The sequence below is a fragment of a genome, unplaced genomic scaffold (assembly GCF_019419815.1).
Source record: "Pyrus x bretschneideri cultivar Hongxiangsu unplaced genomic scaffold, Pyrus_bretschneideri_v1 Contig3, whole genome shotgun sequence".
In the NCBI taxonomy this organism is placed as follows: domain Eukaryota; kingdom Viridiplantae; phylum Streptophyta; class Magnoliopsida; order Rosales; family Rosaceae; genus Pyrus; species Pyrus x bretschneideri.
In genome coordinates, this window is record NW_025999612.1 from 10,348,464 (window position 1) to 10,362,860 (window position 14,397).

The 14,397-nt window shown below is 37.1% G+C and overlaps 2 protein-coding genes across 2 annotated transcripts; one reads left to right on the forward strand and one right to left on the reverse strand.

Annotated features, from left to right (window-relative positions):
- Nucleotides 1-6,118: 6,118 nt before the first annotated feature.
- LOC103958803 (transcription factor MYB1R1) lies at nt 6,119-8,181 on the forward strand. The gene is made up of 3 exons (XM_048589947.1): nt 6,119-6,540; nt 6,873-7,081; nt 7,578-8,181. The coding sequence occupies exons 1-3, from the start codon at nt 6,279-6,281 to the stop codon at nt 8,007-8,009; spliced, it is 903 nt and encodes a 300-aa protein (XP_048445904.1). The 5' UTR covers nt 6,119-6,278; the 3' UTR covers nt 8,010-8,181.
- A 2,610-nt stretch (nt 8,182-10,791) lies between these two features.
- On the reverse strand, nt 10,792-13,506 carry LOC103958799 (serine/threonine-protein kinase AtPK1/AtPK6). The gene is made up of 6 exons (XM_009371122.3): nt 12,834-13,506; nt 12,273-12,355; nt 12,058-12,178; nt 11,773-11,946; nt 11,498-11,605; nt 10,792-11,399 (listed from the first exon to the last, which is right to left on the reverse strand). The coding sequence occupies exons 1-6, from the start codon at nt 13,470-13,472 to the stop codon at nt 11,115-11,117; spliced, it is 1,410 nt and encodes a 469-aa protein (XP_009369397.2). The 5' UTR covers nt 13,473-13,506; the 3' UTR covers nt 10,792-11,114.
- Between the last annotated feature and the right edge of the window lie 891 nt (nt 13,507-14,397).

A 14,397-nucleotide genomic window follows, 5' to 3' on the forward strand; every position in this document is an offset into this window, starting at 1 on the left:
AAATTGCAAGAAAAATATGTAAGAAACAAGAATTAAAAGAAGAATAAAAGATGAGTATAAGTGTATTCGTAAGTAGAGTGAGAGTGATAGTGATAGAATTTTGCTCACCTAGGTTGCTACTTTTTTAGTGGGACCCACTAGTTTTTGGGGTTAGATGTAGCCCAATTTTATGCTACTCAAGAAAGGAAATTGCTAACCCAAGTGATGGATCTAGCCCTATTTTCCGACTCATTAGGGATAAAATTTCTTACTAAGGCTTGAAATATGGTAGCCTCATGGAGAATAAAGCGCCCATTGAGGATGCTCTTACCTCAATACAACCGAAAAACCCACCCCAATTTTTTTTCTGGGAGATTCCAAGAGTGTCGAGCTCAAGGGTCGCTGGTGGGATCATAGCTGTTATACGATGGCTTTGGGAGATTCACGTACAAAGTATTTAAGGGAATGAAAATTAGTTGTGGGGTCTACATCACATCAAACTTCTACGATCCGAATCATCTTCCTTGTAAGTTTCGATTCATAGATCAACCTTGTAAAAATTCAATTCTATAAAGTATAACTTAAAAAATACACGATTTGGATGATTGAAGTTCTACACACACGTATATACAACACACATGGGGCTTTGTATGTGTTTTCTTTCCCCAAGGTTCATGAATTTCCTTGTTAGGGTTCAAAAAAACTAGAGGTGTAGGTATACGTTGCTGTCGAGATATGCAACCAGGCTTGGAGAAAGTTGAAGAAATTAAGCCACAAAAAAGTATTTGCTTCTTTAGTTTTCCTTTTGATGTGTAATTAGATTTTGTTACATTGCGAATTATTGTGTTTTTTTATCTTAAGTAGGACTATTATTCATGTATCTATTTCTGGGGCCTGTTTGAAATGCTTTTTTAAAAGGCACTTTGGCTCAAAAGCGATTTACTAAAAGTTCGCACATCGAAAGTTTTAAAAATGCACATTTGTATTAGTATTTGAAATGTTTATTGAAAGCACTTCGAAGTATTTTCATTTTTCTTTAAATCAAAATTACTTTTTATTTCAAACATGTTAAAACGTTTTATCTTAACAGCACTTTCAAATAAGCAAATCACATGGTGCGCCGTTCCATTTCATATTCATGATCTCTTATCAACTTTCAAATAAGCAAATCACATAGTGCGGTGTAAAAGTGACTTATTTCTCTTGATGCTCCATCATTTTCTTAAAGACTAAGAAAACACTCGTGGGAACACAAAGATACCAAATGATTCTTCACATAAAGAAAAAAAAAGTCAAGAAATATCACACCGTCCAAATGCAAAGTAGTACCTCCTTGCCTGGGATTGAGATTCTCTTCGAATCTCAAACTTCAGATATCGAAGATCGAGGAATTCAAACCGTTTAATTTTAAATTATACGATCTTTATCAGTCTATCTTATTGGTCGACCATACACATAATATCTCGCTTCAACGCTTAGATATTTTTCTCTTAAACATTTCAGATTGCTCGATCTATAGACCCAAAGTGTGAGATTCGGAAAAAATATCAAAGGTTGAAGTGATGAAGTACCTAAAAAAAAGGGACACTGTCATATCGATTCGAATAACAAAATCAAAAGCAGATTTAGATTCAAGCACGCTTATCTCCGTCAGGTCAAAAATATATGTCCAAGTTTAGAAGTAGAGACATCTGCTTCCATTCGAAGTGCTTTGTTTCATGGGATCCATCACTTGATATCTGGCTTTTTACCATTTCCCATTTTATTCCAAAATTAGTAGTTTTGGTGAAGGCTTTTTGTTCCAACCAATGGTAGAAGTTCAAGTCTTACACACTACCATCTCTAGTAATATAAACAGAAAACAAAAATAGTAGTTCCAATGACTCGTGAAAGAGATATTCGGTCATACAACAATGCATACTATGAAGAGTAGTGATACGCTTACCATCTAGTTGTATCATTATTTATACTATCTTTCTAATAGAGATAAGATCCACCAATACATGTGGGGTTCATCTCTATTAGAGAGATAGGACAAATGATAGTACAATTAGATTGTAAGAATAACATTTTTGTACTATGAATATCAGCTTTTTTCTTTTCTTTTTTCAAATGGAGAAAAATCAGGCGAGAGATTAGTTCTTTAGCAATAGTCATGGGCGAGGCATCTACTCTCTCTCAAAGTGGTAAGGACTGTTACACCAAGAAACCCCTGCCTATCCCCCTCCACCAAAATTTATGGATATAATGAAAGTAAACAAAAAAATATAAAAATAAAAATACAAGCAGGGGACTATGTCAAAACCTTCAAAGAGAAAACGATAATAAGGATAAAACGAAACTCACAAGCATGGGTAGGGGCTACAAAACCTAGAGCCAGAGACCATCAGTAATAAGCATAACTATCTGCTCCAAATAAAGCTAAAAGATCTGCAACCTGGTTTCTTTTCTATAAACATGTGTACACATAAATTGTATTTGACGAAATTGCTAGAGGCAATTCTTCGAATCCAGTACAGATTAATTTGGTGTGCATTGTTCATAGACAATGGTTACCAGAAATTGACTTAAACATATATAGAAAGTAGATAGATAAGGAGGGCATTGAGCACCATTTAAGTGCATATGTGGAATCAAACTTTATCATCAAATGAGGTCAAGAAGAAGATAGAGCGCAGCAATGCATGATGGAGGCCCACAAAAACCTTATCTTTGGTGTTATCTTAGCTGCTCACATAAGCACCATTACCCCACCATAAAAGTGATTAGTTTATCTTATACATACATACCTATATATTATATGCATAGCGCGGATACGTGGCATCATTTTTTCTACTTAACATCTGACACTTGTTTTTGTGGATCTTATTTCTAATGTATTTTAATGATTCGATCCGTTTATTTTTAAAACATCGTTCATAGATCATCTTGCAAAAAATTACACAAATCCAAAATCACTAAGATGTTCATTTGTAGTGAAGAAAATGAACGAATACAGGTTCTACAAATAAATCCAAACCTTAATTCAGCAATCATATAATTTCAGATTTGCGTGACATTTTGTAAAATGATCTTTTAAAGGAAGATCTAAAATATAGACGCTCGCTTCGTATAAATACATTAACGAGTGACTTCACAAGACGTATGATATATAAATATATATATATATATATATATATATATATATATAAAGAAAGTGTACGCTTAAGGGATAACGAAATAAAATCTACCTCTTTTTTTCAGTGGACAAAAAGCGAATATTCGAACTGACGGTCCATATAGCATCTCTTAATAATTTAACTTATAATGCATCCAAAATAAATAACAAAAATAATCAGAGATTGATAACTACCATAAGCATAAAGATTAGCATTGAGCTGGTTTTATCAATAACTAATTTCAATTTGCAACCAATTTAAGATTTGGAAAGTGGGGTGTCACGTTGGGTGATGCTATTAAATTAAATTAAACAAAACACGCGAAGCTAGGGTTTAATTTTTTATAATCAGAATTGCAGAAGCAAAATCGTAGAAGATAAACTACAACACGCGAAGCTAGGGTTTTAATGGCGCTATGATTGAAATCTATAATCCTTTCCATGTATTACGAAAAGCTAGGGTTTTGAAGAGAGATAAGTTTAAAGAATAGAATGACACGCCAAATAAATGAATCTAAACAACGGTTGAAATTAAATTTAACGACTAAAACACATATCATTTCGACTGCCTCTTGAAAAAGAAAATGTTGTGCATTAGTTTGGGGTCTAGTTTTGGATGACAAGTTGGGTTTTGTGGATGACAAGTTGGGTTTTGACTGGATAAGGAAAGGAGTGCAGATAGCATATAATATTTTGTGAAATGCCATAAACCATGTGGGATGCTCTTCATCTTTTGATTCTTTTAGGGACAACATGAGTTGGTGGTTGAGTGGGTCTCAATATTGACTCTCTCTAGTAATGTTTATATTCCTTCTAACTCTTTCTATTTTTAAACAAGCTAGCTAGTAGCTAGGGTAACTCATATGGTATGGATGATTTGGATTGTGGAAAAAAATTCCAATGAAATGTGGAATCTTTGTGTTCAAGTTTATCACCAATAGCAACATTTGGTTGTCACATCCCTTCCATCTATTAGCATGAATATAATATTGTGAGATCATACTTCATGCCCTTACAATAAGATCTCAAAACTTTACGATTCTCAGCAAGTACCTCAGAACCACTCCACCGTTAGAGTCCTAACGAGATTGTACAATCCGTCTTATAAAGGGTTGGATATTCTGAACTCTCTCAATTCACTTGACATCCATTCAACTTATTTCCCACATTTACTGACTTGATCGTCGAAGTGCCTACTCCTTAAATCAAACTCCCGGGCGCTTGGTTTTACGATCTTTCTTGGTCTTTGTTCTCGCTGGTTCATTCCTTTGCTGTGTGCAGAATTGGGTCCAACAAATACCTCCCATAATTGTTAGGAGAATTGTGATAAAAAATATACACATTTTAAGATGATACATAAAAAAATATTAACTTATATGGTATATACCAAAAATATATAACAATATTTGGAAATTTCTTGTATATTTATTAATATCCAAAGTCAAGTATATATAGGAGTTACAATTAATATTACATATGCACTTCGTTAATGTGAGACAACATATTACTATTTACATCTTAACTAAGTACAACTCGCAACAATATCAGGTGTAGCTAGAATTTTGTTATGTTGACAGAAGATTGAGATGGTAATTAGCGAAGGATAAAAGCATATAGTTATTTGAATTGTTTGAACCTATTTAACCCGTTTCTTGTATCCATAAATATTAAGAACTTGCATTTAATACTTGAAGGGCAATATTTAGACGGACAACTGTCCTCGTGTTTCATGCGACCTAAGTTTTGTTTCTTTCTGTGTTGGAAGCATCTCGAACATTTGTTAATAGTTTTGACCAATTCCATATATCTTGTTTGCTCTACCAACTCCCATTTTGGGAATTTTAACATCGTTGGATAAATGCTAAACAATTCTATTCTTTTATATAATTTGGTCTATTAATAATTTTAGGCCTGTATTCCACAGAGTACGTTCTAAGTTCGACTCATGGTCTTGGTGGATTTCACGATGATAGTGGATATAGGAAGGTCGAAACACCACTGTGAGTCTTCATGACTCTCAAAAATGTTGAATACCGTGGCGAAGTCATCGGCTAGTCTCCTTTAAGAAAAATGAAATCAAAATAAAATAGCTCAAATATCTATTTCATGTAGGTAAACATACAACTCGAATGAATGATGCTAAACACATTAAATTTTTGCACCAAAAAATGTGTCACCAATCAAAATTTGCTTTAATTCAAGTTGAAATTTGATTAATCATTGAAAGTGACACATTATTTATAGCACAAATGTAATGTATGAATTTGATGTATGATTGTATGTAGCACCATCCAACTCGAATACCCATTATTTATAAATAAACAAGTCATAAAACGACATTAACTTATGTTGGAAAAATAATGATTTTAAAAGAAATGTTAGTCATACTATATTTTTTATATCATATTTGTATCATTTCTTTAATGAAAATAAAACTCACATGTGTTAATGGATTTTATATCTATTAAAGAGATCGTACAAATGTGATATGAAAAAAAATGAACTATTATTAACACTCTGTGCAAGGCTGAAGACGTTTCAAGTCCCATCCTAGTTGGTCGGGAGGCATGGGACCTTATTCTACCAATCGACTTCTAAAAATCTCATCTTATACTCATCTCCAGTGTGTTTTTTCTTATAAAGATACAAAAAATTCAGAATGAAAAATATTTTTTTTTTAAATGTCAATAATAATTTTCATAAAAAATATAACAAGGGTAAGCATACTCGGAATTTAATGCAAGTAGTTCTTTGTCAATTAATTAACAAACAAAACAAACCTCATCTATTTTTTTTTTTTAGGTCAAATGATAGATTTTGTTAGATAGAGATTAGTTACTGACGAGGTTCGAACTCACACCGTAAGGACTAGATACATTTCCATTACATGTTAGCATCTGACGCGAATCCCGAAACTTTACAGCCTTCACACGCCGTCCGTTCGACGATCCATCACATGGTGCCGCTTCAACCTTGTCGTCTCCCACGTATATATATGTACAAACCGACCTGCAGAGCCCTCGCTCTCCAATCTTTTTTATCATTCGCTCCATCCGAATCGTACGGCCTCAGATCAATCGTCGTCGAGGAAGAAACAGAGACTGATCAATCCGAAACGTCGGCGTAGTCTCGGTCGGTGAAGATGTCGTCCGGCACGTGCTCCACCGTCGAGCCCGCGGGCGCCGGAGAATTCATGCTGTTCGGCGTGCGCGTGGTGGTCGATTCCATGAGGAAGAGCGTCAGTTTGAACAATCTCTCGCAGTACGAGCAGCCTCAGGAGGCCGCCTCCAACAACGGCAATAACGGCACCGCCGCCGGAAAGGATGACGCGGCGCCCGGTTACACTTCCGAGAACGACGTCGTCCACAATTCTGGCGCAAATCGCGAGCGCGAACGCAAGCGAGGTCAGTCACTCACTCTCTCTCTCTCCCCTTGATAATCTCCGATCATCTATTTAAAAATCCTTAAATCATTCGCTTAATTATGTTTATTGTATTCAGTTGATCAAGAAATGGAACAAATTTGAACAATGTTTTGGTCATCGTTTACAAAATGTGCTCTTTTTTTTGTATGAATCTTTTGCGAATTTCTCACGTTCTAATTAATTAATCAAATCGCTAATTCTGTTTTTCTGTGTGAATTGTTCATATTCGATATCGGTAAAAGAAGAAATTTCGTTTGAATTTAGTTAATTTTTGTTGGAAAATGTGTATTTATTGTTTATTGTTGTGATCAGGGGTTCCATGGACGGAGGAAGAGCACAAGCTTTTCTTGCTTGGATTGCAGAAAGTAGGGAAAGGAGATTGGAGAGGGATCTCAAGAAACTTCGTGAAGACTCGCACCCCGACTCAGGTTGCCAGCCACGCACAGAAGTACTTTCTGCGCCGGAACAACCACAATCGCCGGCGCCGCAGATCTAGCCTCTTTGACATCACCACCGATACGGTAACAATTAAATTCCCGATAGTTCCTATAGAACTCAATCCATTTCATGTATTTTGAATTTTGTTGGAGCTTAATATGTTTACATGGATCTTAAAAGTAGTTGTTTTACAGTCATTTGAATTGGTGGATCTAGTTTTATAAGTGCTTTAGTGAATGAAATATGTATGCAATTTCTGAAATTTCGATGCGATCTCCTAGCCGATGAGAGTGAGCGTAAGATTATTTACGTTTTGATGATATATGTTCAAGATTTGGATTGCTTTTACTAGCTCGAGAAAGTTAAGAAACCCAAATCAAATCTGATGAACAATCCTATGTGTTTTGATTGTTTCAGCTTTGTTTTAAAGCTGAACAAAAAGTCAAATTGTAGATTCGTTATCCTGCTGAGTGGATGTTATAATTTCGGTTGTCTAATCAGCTCTTTTCAATGTTTTTTCGCAACCACCGGAAGGAAGAAGTTGGCTTATCATGATATTATCTTTTACTTGTGTGTTAGGTCTCTCCAACTCCAATGGATGAAGAGCAAGTACATCTTCAAGATATCGCATCTCAGTCGCATCCATTGCCTCCTCCGCCACTATCCGACCCTCGCAACGCCAGTGGATTTCCAATGGTGCCAAATTTTCCAATGACTGTAGGTCCAGCTGTCTTGCCAGTTCCCATTGAGAATCCTACGGAAAATCTAGCTCTACGACAAGCAAATCACGAGAATAGTGCTTCGGCTAAGCTCGTCCGTCCAATTGCCCTTCATTCGGCCCCTCATGCCACCGCAATGTCTGATCTAAACTCGACCTCAACAATGGACACATCAACTCTCACTCTCAACCTCTCCTTGTCAATGGACTCAAGGGAACCGTCATCAACGCATTCGGCTTTCAAGACAATGTCCGGATTCAGCAATGGGGATGGCGTGATCAGCGTCGCTTAAGTGTCGGTATGTGGGAATGTTTTATAATTTAGAGCAAATCGGTAAGATGAAAATTCTCTGAAAAATTCGACAACGGGTTTAGAGAGAAGGCGAGGTAAATTAAGGTGACCGAATTTGTTTTAGTTTGTTGTACAGACCCTTGAAGATAATGTTATGTCCTGTTAGTGTTGTTTTTCTGCTGTTCTTTCTCAGATTTTTGCTTTTCTTCTTGTTTCATTTGGATTACTGATGTGTTGGTCCCCCCTCGCTGGGGCCTGGTCTAAATTCACTAGTGTCCCTCGTAGAGGGGTAAAAGTATCAATTTGGGTTCCGGAGAAAAAGCAATCAGGGATAAGATCGAAGAGAACACAACGCACGTAGTGGTCATTATAGCGGTTCCTTCTAGGGAAAATACCCCTTCCGCACCCCATGTGGATGTCATCATAGCGTTTTGGACTAGTGATACAACACGTCCTAAAACTTCGGTGTGTCTTAACTTCTCCATGTGGTAATTAGGCCATCTCAAATCAAAGGAGGGCCAGATGACTTATTTTAGTCATTTGGCCTTTCAAGAAATTAGTATTTTAATGAACAGTTCAAAGCTATATTTATTACCATCTTCAACCGAATGTCAAAGGGCCATAAGGTCAAACATAGCCCTATAACAAAAAAATCATCTCCAACCGAGGGTCATAGGGTCAAACATAATTTATTATTTAAATTTAAAAACTACAACTTAAATTTAAGGTAAACCGCCAATTTACCTCCTGAACTATCACGCAACTTTTTATTTCCCCCATGAACTTTTTAATTGGAAAATTAAGGACTTAAACTAATTTTTTTGGCCAATTTCTCCCTGCCGTTAGTTTTTCATAGATTTCATCCAAATTAACGTTAACTCTTATCATGTGCACACCACGTAACTCTCCTTTGTGGACAAAAGCATCACTTCACTAGACTTTTAGACACAAAAGCTATAGAATCACACATATTTGCATAGGTTTATAGTTTAGAAATCTAAGGTTTTCAATTATTTTAAAGAATAAAGCCACCGAACTACCCACATTTGTTATGCACTTGCTTCCATTTAACAGAAATTTGGATGTAATGAATGAAAAATTAGCAGCAGGGGTAAATCGACCAAAAAAATTAGTTTGAGTCCTTAATTTTTCAATTAAAATTTTCAGGGGAGAAATCGAAAGTTAGGTGATTGTTCAGGGGGCATATTGGCAGTTTACTCCAAATTTAAAAACAACTTAAATTTAAAAACTACAAATTAAATTTAAAAACTGCAACAACTTATTGTTATTTAATGGCTTAGGAAGTTATAGGAAAAAAATAGAATTTTTTTTTTAAATTTTGTTAAAAAAAAAAAAAAAATCAACTATAACGGCTAGCTGACGTCAGCTAGCCGTTGCATTCAAATTTATGGTCTAGCACAGGGCTGGCTGGGTTAGGCTAGCCAGTTGGCCCTTTGGCCTTTTTTGTCCCATGGGGCCCACGAGCCTTTTGACCAAGCACTCAGTTGGAGACTGTTTTCGGGCTATTTTCGACCCTCTAGGCCTCTAGACCCTTCGGTTAAAGATGGCCTTTAGGGACCAATGATACAACACGATCTTCTTCTCCATACAACAATGTAACATTGGCTTGGGACATTGTCACGTTCCATCACATTGGCTTGGGATACTGCTGTTATAGCTAGTATATAAAATGGTATTAGTAGAAATATTGTTATGCAAATTTGTGGAATTATAAGTGGATATATCGATATTGGTTGCCGTCAATGGAAATGGTGGAAATTTTCTCAAAAACATGGAAATTAAAATGGAACTTTAGGCATGTCATATGATAGTTTGTTGATATTTAATCGATATATTAGAGATATCAACGAAATTTGTCAATTTTAGCCAAGGTTTAAAAGTTTCTCCGATATGAGGTCAACTTTAGACTTCACTCCTATTTTTCATATCTTTCTCTGTAAAAATATCGAGTATATTAAAGAAATTTTAAACACGAAGGGGTTTTTTATCCTTTATTTATTGTGGATGGAAAAATTTATTTTTGTTATCGTGGGCAGAATGTGGCAAGGCCCACAATAATGGATCATGGTTGTTGTAGGCACATTATAATATAGAAACGTGTACGTGACGACATTGGTGGATGGTTTATCGGAATGGCTATATGGATTTCTAGGTGTCAACTTTTATGACTTTGGTCGGCTTTTGGCACTAGATGGATTGGGTGATTAATTAGGCACAAATATGGTTGCTTCACTGCCACTTTTTGAATGGGATGTGGAAAGCTTAGTTTGGATGGCTGAAAATAACTAAGGTGCTCTTGGATTTTAAAAGCACTTGTTGGTGCTTTTCAAGAAGCATTTTCAAGTTTGGCAAGGGATTATTTTGATAATGATCATTATGAATTCACAATATTGATAAATAAAATTTTATTTTATTTTTTTCGGGTCGAAAAAGTAGTGCCACACTCATTTTTACTCTCACACGCCCCTCTCACTTTTCAGCCCTCGGATTGAATGTATTAAGAAGATTGATGATAAAAAATTAACAAGCGTGATAGGTAAAAATGGGGTGTGAATATTCCAGTCAAAAAATGGATTCATTGTGACAAAGATCATGATTATCCACCATAAAATTTTATATCAAGAGTTGAAATTAAAATAGTAAAAGCACACATATTTATTCTCCACCCTTGATATCAGATCAAGGGTCGAGAAATATTTGTGTACATGAAACACAAGATGGTATAATACGTGTTACAATATAAGTAAACGACATAGTTAATATGTTCCACTAAGGTTATATTTTTTCATTTCCCTCCACTAATATTATGCCACGAGCTGTACCGCCTTATGTTCCAAGTACATTCCGTTAAAGCGACACTCCTTTCCTCAAAATAAAGACTCCTTAATTTGTATTAATACATTGGACATGAAATTATATATTGAAAATGGAACAAAATGTGCGTGTGGTAAAACATACTCTAAATTCAAACTTTCACCGTTACATGGAGAACAATTTGGAAGACCATCTTCACTTCATCTGGTTTTCCTTCCTGTTCCTTTCACTCTTCCAGTTTTCTGCTTTCCAGCTGAGCCTTCAGCTAAATTTATACCGACGAAAGCCACGGGTTAGGTGCCACGTAAGTGTACCCCTGGAAATGCTCACCCGCAGTTGGTGTAGGAGCGGGTGAGTCTTCCAGAGGCATTGTAGTCCAGCACCGGTCAAAGTTGGCCGTGCAGTCTTTTCCGCTCACATCCGGTTTGAACTTTGGGAGCACTTCTCTGGCCTCCAACTTCTTCCAGTTGATTGATCGAAACCACTTATGGCTTTTGACGTTATCCCCTCCGTTCGGCCCGTTACCTAACCTCTGTGACGGATCCTTTTGTAGCAACTGCAAAATGACGGAGAAATATTCCCTTGTTCTTAGTTGTTCATCTGACAAAATGGAAATGAAAAGGGAGAAAACATCATATGGAAACATGTACTTACTCCTTTCAGCAGAGAATGAGCTTCGCTGGTTAGATACGACGGGAGTTTAACTTTCTCTTTGATGATTCTCTCCTGAAGTTTCTTTCTGTTTGCGTGTGTAAATGGTGGCTGCAGTAAAGCGGCAAAACAAATTTTGAACAGGCAGACAAGAGTTCGACAAGCTTCTAGTTTGCCGATAAACATACCCATGAAACGACACAATTTTGAACGTCAATGTTGCTTACCAACGTTGATATTCAACGTCAAGCTATCTGCTAGGGAAATTACAAGTTTACCTGCCCTTTTAGCATCTCATACAAAAGGATACCGATGCTCCACCAATCCGCATCTTTGTTATGGCCTTTAGACAGCAAAATTTCCGGAGCCATGTACTCTGTGGTGCCACACATTGAATTCGATCTGCTGGCTTCGTCAATTTCCTTTGCTAGCCCAAAATCAGTTAGCATGACCTGCATCACAGGTACCAATTTGAGGAAAAGTAGATGTCTGAGCAAGAAAAGGATATCTGAATACAATGCATGTTCCTACGACAAGAGTGAGTAAATAAGCATGGTCATTACGTGCCCATCAGAATCCACAAGAACATTCTCAGGTTTAAGGTCCCGATGGACAATCCCGCACTTGTGAAGATGTGCAACAGCAGACACTATCTCAGCAGTATAAAATCTCGCCTGATCCTCGCTACTCAACAAACATCCGAGAAAGTTGAAATCAAACCATATGAAAACATAAAGCGAGAGTAAAGCAATTTTCAAGCAATTCAAACACAAATTACCTGAAGATTCCCTGCCGGTATAGATGAAAGAAGAGATGCCCTCCGTTTATAAAATCCATGATCAAATAAAGCTTAGAGTTGGTCTGCAAAGTCAATACAAAACATACACAATCTTAAGAGCCTACAAGTATCCAAAACGAAATTCACATAAAATGGTTCACAGGGCAAGCAATCAAACAGTCACACAAATTTTCTAACATCTAATTTCGAAAGGAAAGTAAAGACAGGATCTTTGGTACACAAGGGCCTCGTTTGGCGTCCATTGGATCGATTAGACAACTCACTAGATTCAATATACGTTCCCTTACAATTCTACCAATTTTTCGGGATTCGAAGGGATAAGTTTCCTTAACGAGTAATACATCTATTACAATAAGCTGGGACAAAATATGGAAGTTGCATCCATTTCTTCCTTCAATATACGAGTTATCCAATCCAATCCGGGACACCAAACGAGGCCAAAAAGACCGAGATTTGAAAACCCAGCAAGTTTTTCTATCAATTTTCAAATTAAATTCAATAAAATTAACTAAAAGAAAATGAAAATTTAAGAAATAGTACCTGGAAAGAGTAGCGGAGCTGAACAATGAAAGGGTGCACAACCTTAGTGAGAATATCTCTTTCAGCTTTCATGTAATCAACATGGTTCTTCTTTATGATTGTGTCCTTCCTCATAACCTTCATGGCAAAAAGCCCATCACCGCCGTCACCGCCGCCGTTACTGTCGCCGTCGCTCTTCTTTCTCACTTGAAAGACCTTCCCAAACGCGCCCTGACCCACAACTCTCAGCATCTCAAAATCCGCAGGCCCGAACTTCCGAGCTCCGAGCTCGGTCTTCTCTGATTCCCCACCATTCCGATTCTCAGTTCCGATTGGGGTTTCCGATTCGTCGTCATCGCTCTGGGAATCGAGGAAGTCGGAGGTGAAGGGAAGGGAGGAGGGAGTGGGAGTGAAGCGCGGGGAGGGGCCCACGAAGGAGTGAGAGCGGTTGTGGATGACTAGAGGCGGAGGCGGGAATGAGGCGGCGGCGGAGGTTGATGAGTCGTTGGGGGTGGTGGCTGTGGGGCCGAAGATTTCGTTAAAGTCGAAGTCTTGAGGTGGGGATGAGGAGGAGGGGGAGGAGGACGGCGGGATTGTGAGGCTGCTGAGCTTCGCGGCCAGCAGGGAGTGGAGCGTTTTCTTCCGAGATGACGTCACCATGGTTCTTCAGCGAGCGGTCTCTCTCTCTGCTTCTACATCGTTGAACAGCGGAAGAGAGAGAGAGAGAGAGAGAGAGAGAGAGAGAGATGAGCTGAGTGTGTAAGGATGTCAGCTCATTGAAAGGAAGAAGACGTTGACTCGTTTTTGGCGGCGCGGCATTTGGTATTTATTACCGACACGTCGTTTACCCTCGACGACATCGATGTCTCACTTCGAAACGCATCGAAACGTTGAGTTGCAGACGACACAAATTTGATTAGACAGGTAAAAGAATGAATTCGGTTCGGGTCGGACCTTAATCCAAAAACAGAAGTCACTTACGTAGAATAGATTCACCGTCTCGTGTTGTGGTGGTGAATCTGTTATCGTCATGTGTTATGACGGTGAACCTGTTTCTTATAAGTCATTCCTTAAAATTAAATTATTTATAATTGAGTTTGGAAATAGATGTTTACTTAGGACTATCTCCGAAAGAAATCTCATATGTAAAACTTTAAAATGATATTTGATGGTTTATGTGGTAATTTAATATTTTATACAATTTTTGCTTCACCCAATATGTTTAACAAAACGTCATTCTATAATTTTTTTTCATCTCTTTGTCAGTTTAATTATTGAGAAAATCAATCAAATACTTGGAATACACAACAACATTTATTATGAATATAACATCACATCTATTAAAAAATTATTAAACCAATTTGACAGTTGTTGTTAAAAATGACAGCAAAAGATTTTACCTTCAATTGACTCAGCTCTACGTAAGAAACCAAAAGGCTCGGTTGGATAGGGTTTTGCTGCCATTTTTATTGTTGTATGTTTATGTGGCAGTTTTGACATCTCATTTGAAAATGCTCTTGTAAGTTATAGATTTGTAAGGAATTCATTGCTAAGTTGCTCTTAATCTCATAATTGTTAAAAAAAA